Source organism: Oratosquilla oratoria, chromosome 8 (assembly GCF_046742065.1).
Source record: "Oratosquilla oratoria isolate Oo_2021 chromosome 8, ASM4674206v1, whole genome shotgun sequence".
Taxonomy (NCBI): Eukaryota; Metazoa; Arthropoda; class Malacostraca; order Stomatopoda; family Squillidae; genus Oratosquilla; species Oratosquilla oratoria.
This window is the reverse complement of record NC_134784.1, coordinates 55,009,531-55,012,746: the sequence shown is the minus strand read 5'-3', so window position 1 is coordinate 55,012,746 and position 3,216 is coordinate 55,009,531. Positions and strand designations below refer to the sequence as shown.

At 35.6% G+C, this 3,216-nt stretch overlaps 1 protein-coding gene across 1 annotated transcript; it reads right to left on the bottom strand.

Annotated features, from left to right (window-relative positions):
• Nucleotides 1-2,095: 2,095 nt before the first annotated feature.
• Nucleotides 2,096-2,464, bottom strand: LOC143027387 (uncharacterized). The gene has a single exon (XM_076188670.1). The coding sequence runs from the start codon at nucleotides 2,462-2,464 to the stop codon at nucleotides 2,096-2,098; it is 369 nt and encodes a 122-aa protein (XP_076044785.1).
• Nucleotides 2,465-3,216: the final 752 nt, after the last annotated feature.

Here is a 3,216-nt window from a genome sequence, read left to right as displayed (position 1 = left end):
ATGATACCTGTTTTTGCTACTTCGTTTGACTAGAAACGACTTCGATTACGATCTTGTGTTTTACAAATTTACAAATGTCAAATTACTCTTGCGTCATACAGTGAGATGCTGAATGACGAACCAAGAAAGTAACCACCATGCGCAGGAACAACTTTGAATTTCCCTTTTGTAATGTTATTCATTTTTACGTGAACCTTGTTTAAAACTAGTATCTTATTCAAAAGTACTATTTGAGGGATTTTTTGACAAAAGCATTCGTCGGCTGCTAACCCGCATTCTAAAACACAGCATGCAGCGCCATCTCTTGGTATTAGTTCTGATAACGTCATGAATTGTTTACCACCCCAAGCGTCCTATAGTAAAAGAGGCTATATTAAGCAATATTCAGATTTCTTCGTCGTCCCTTAAGAATAGTCTCGACTCCTTATATATCTCTGACAACAACCAAGCTGTGCGGTAGACGTAATAAAGTATAGACTATTAGTTCGAGTCGGAATATCTCTGAAGAAATTTTCATATTGGTGCTTACTTATGTGCATGTTGATTCTGCAATGCTGTCATAAGAACATAAGAACATAAGAATGAAGGAGACTGCAAGAGACCGTAAGGCTTACACTAAGCAACTCCGTATCCATCACCACCTGTCATCCCCATCCATAAAGTTGTGTAATCGTTTCTTAAAACAACTAATAGTTTCAGCGCTTACTACATGGTTACTAAATCTATTCCATTCGTCGACCACCCTATTAGTAAACCAATTCTTGCCTATCTCCTTCTTAAATCTAAATTTGTCCAGTTTAAAACCATTACTGCGAGTCCTGCCCTGTTGTTTTAATATGATGAGTACTCAAAAAAGCAAGGATAGTATACGTGACGCATTCAACATTTTTGCATTGTGTTCTTATACAAAAGCACGTACGTTCATACTACGCCGCCTAGATGCAACAAAATTTGTAAACAATGATTTCTACAAAGTAATACAGATTTTTTTTTTTCATCTCGGTACAAGTGTGTCAATAAAAACTTTAATTATGGTGATTTGTTACTTGGTTTTACGTAACTTGAATTATATAATTATCAGTGATGTCGTACGCCCTGACTTCGTCAATGTGTCGGCCGTTCCAACAGCCTAAACAGCTCTCAAATACGAATTTGAATTTCATAATTCAAAAACTTAAGATGTGGATAGCATTCTCATTCGTTTTTACTGTCATAGAAATGATGAAAAAGTGTTTCTATTTTGACAAAGAGAACAAAAGCCCATTGTCACCTCATGAAATTAATTTATCAACGAAAAACAATAGTGAGGAGGTGTGCTTCACAGAAATTATTTTATCGCATATATACGACGTTCAAACTATTTTAGACTAAATCCACCCTACATACCCCAAAGCCCGTGATAAAATTATGCAAGTTGTACCATACCTTGCGTATCTAATAGAGAATATAGAAATTTTGCATCACGTACAAACGTATGTATATATAAAAACTTACATATACATTTTCAGTAGTATAAAGAAGACACAATAACGATTTAAAAATACATCAACACAAGTTTCAAATAAAAGTCTCAAGACTCTCAAATAACAAACCGCTCAGAAGTACGCGCACGCACACACGAGCTTCTGAACTGTCAACATCTTCTCACTTGAGCTCTGTAGGCTGCCGAAGAAGACGAAAAATCTTAATAGTGCAAGGAAAACAAGAGGCCTGGTTTGTATTTAATGGGAGGGGGAGCAATTGTGGTTACCCAAATTGATTTCTCTGTAGTGTTAGATTGATTTAATAAGAGAAAATGCAGGAAAATGAAAACGATCGACTCGAAAGCAGAACCATCTAGAGGCACCACGCCAAAGTATAATGTAAACAGAAGAATCGAAAACCCAGGAAAATTTAGACTGTATAATGAAGACTCCTTTTCTGGTTTTGGTAAATACGAAAGAAGAAATTTGAGTCGAATCTTAGACATGAGAAGGGAAATGAGCAATAATATAAAATGGTGGGAGAACGAATTCATTGAACTAAGGAAGGAGATTGTAGAATTAATGTAATGTTGAACACAAACTAACATCGAGATACCCACTCACTCATTCACTCACTCACTCACTCCTGTAAACATCTCTATATCGTCAAAGTCGTTCTCCGTTACATTCTTCCATCTAGTACGGGGGCTTCCTTGAGGTCTCCTACCCACTATATTCTCGGTGAAAACACGAGAAGTGAATTTGTCTGGTCCAGATCTGAGAATGTGGCCAAGCCACCTCAGTCTCGATGATCTAATGTAGTCAGTCACTTGAGGCATGAGTATTAGATCCCGGACTTGACGTGTGTAACGCCTTCTCCACAAATCTAACTCGTCATCATATACCAGGGCGCAGATTGATTTGAGAATATTATTCTCAAATCTGAGCAATTTTGTCTGTGAGTTGGTTGAGGCCCCGAATGTGAGCACAGGCCGTATCATGGTGGAATATAGCCTTGTCTTTGTTTTTCTAGATAGAATATTCGAGATATCCAATCTAAGGAAATCAAACTCTGAACTTAGAAACGAACTCAAGAAAAAAAAAAGTTAAAAGTGAAAATAAAAAAATGAAGATTAATGATACTACCAATACTGAGAACTTAAAAAAGGTGAATAACAAAATACAAGAAATGACTGAAAGAATTAAAAAAACTTAGGCGAGGAAAGTATGCAAAAGATTAAGAAATGGAAAGAGAAAATGACGAACACGCCTTTAAAGAAAAAATACAACAACAGATGCAGGAAAATGCAAAAGAGACAATAATTCAGGTAATTAATTAAAGGAAAGGCAAATTGGGTTAGAGATAGAGTGGATGGCAAAAATATGTATTGTGGTATATGGATTAAGGGAAAAACATGGTCTGGTGACGTACATGAGAGAAAAAGCAGAATAAGAAACAGCAATATCAATTCTAAAAGAAATGCAAGATGGTGACCTGGAAGTAGAGAAAGATATAGAAGAAATGTGTAGAATAGGACAATATTCTAAGGAAATAAATCGACCACTAATGATAAAACTAAGATCGCAAATGGTAGTAGAAGACATATTAGAAAAAGTAAGTTGGCAAGGAGTGAACACTACAACAAGATATGGATAAAAAAAAAAAAAAAGAGAGAGAGAGAAATGAGCGTTGAGGAAACAGAAAAAGAGAAAATACTAAAAAATGAAGCCAAGGAATAATAATAATACAAAA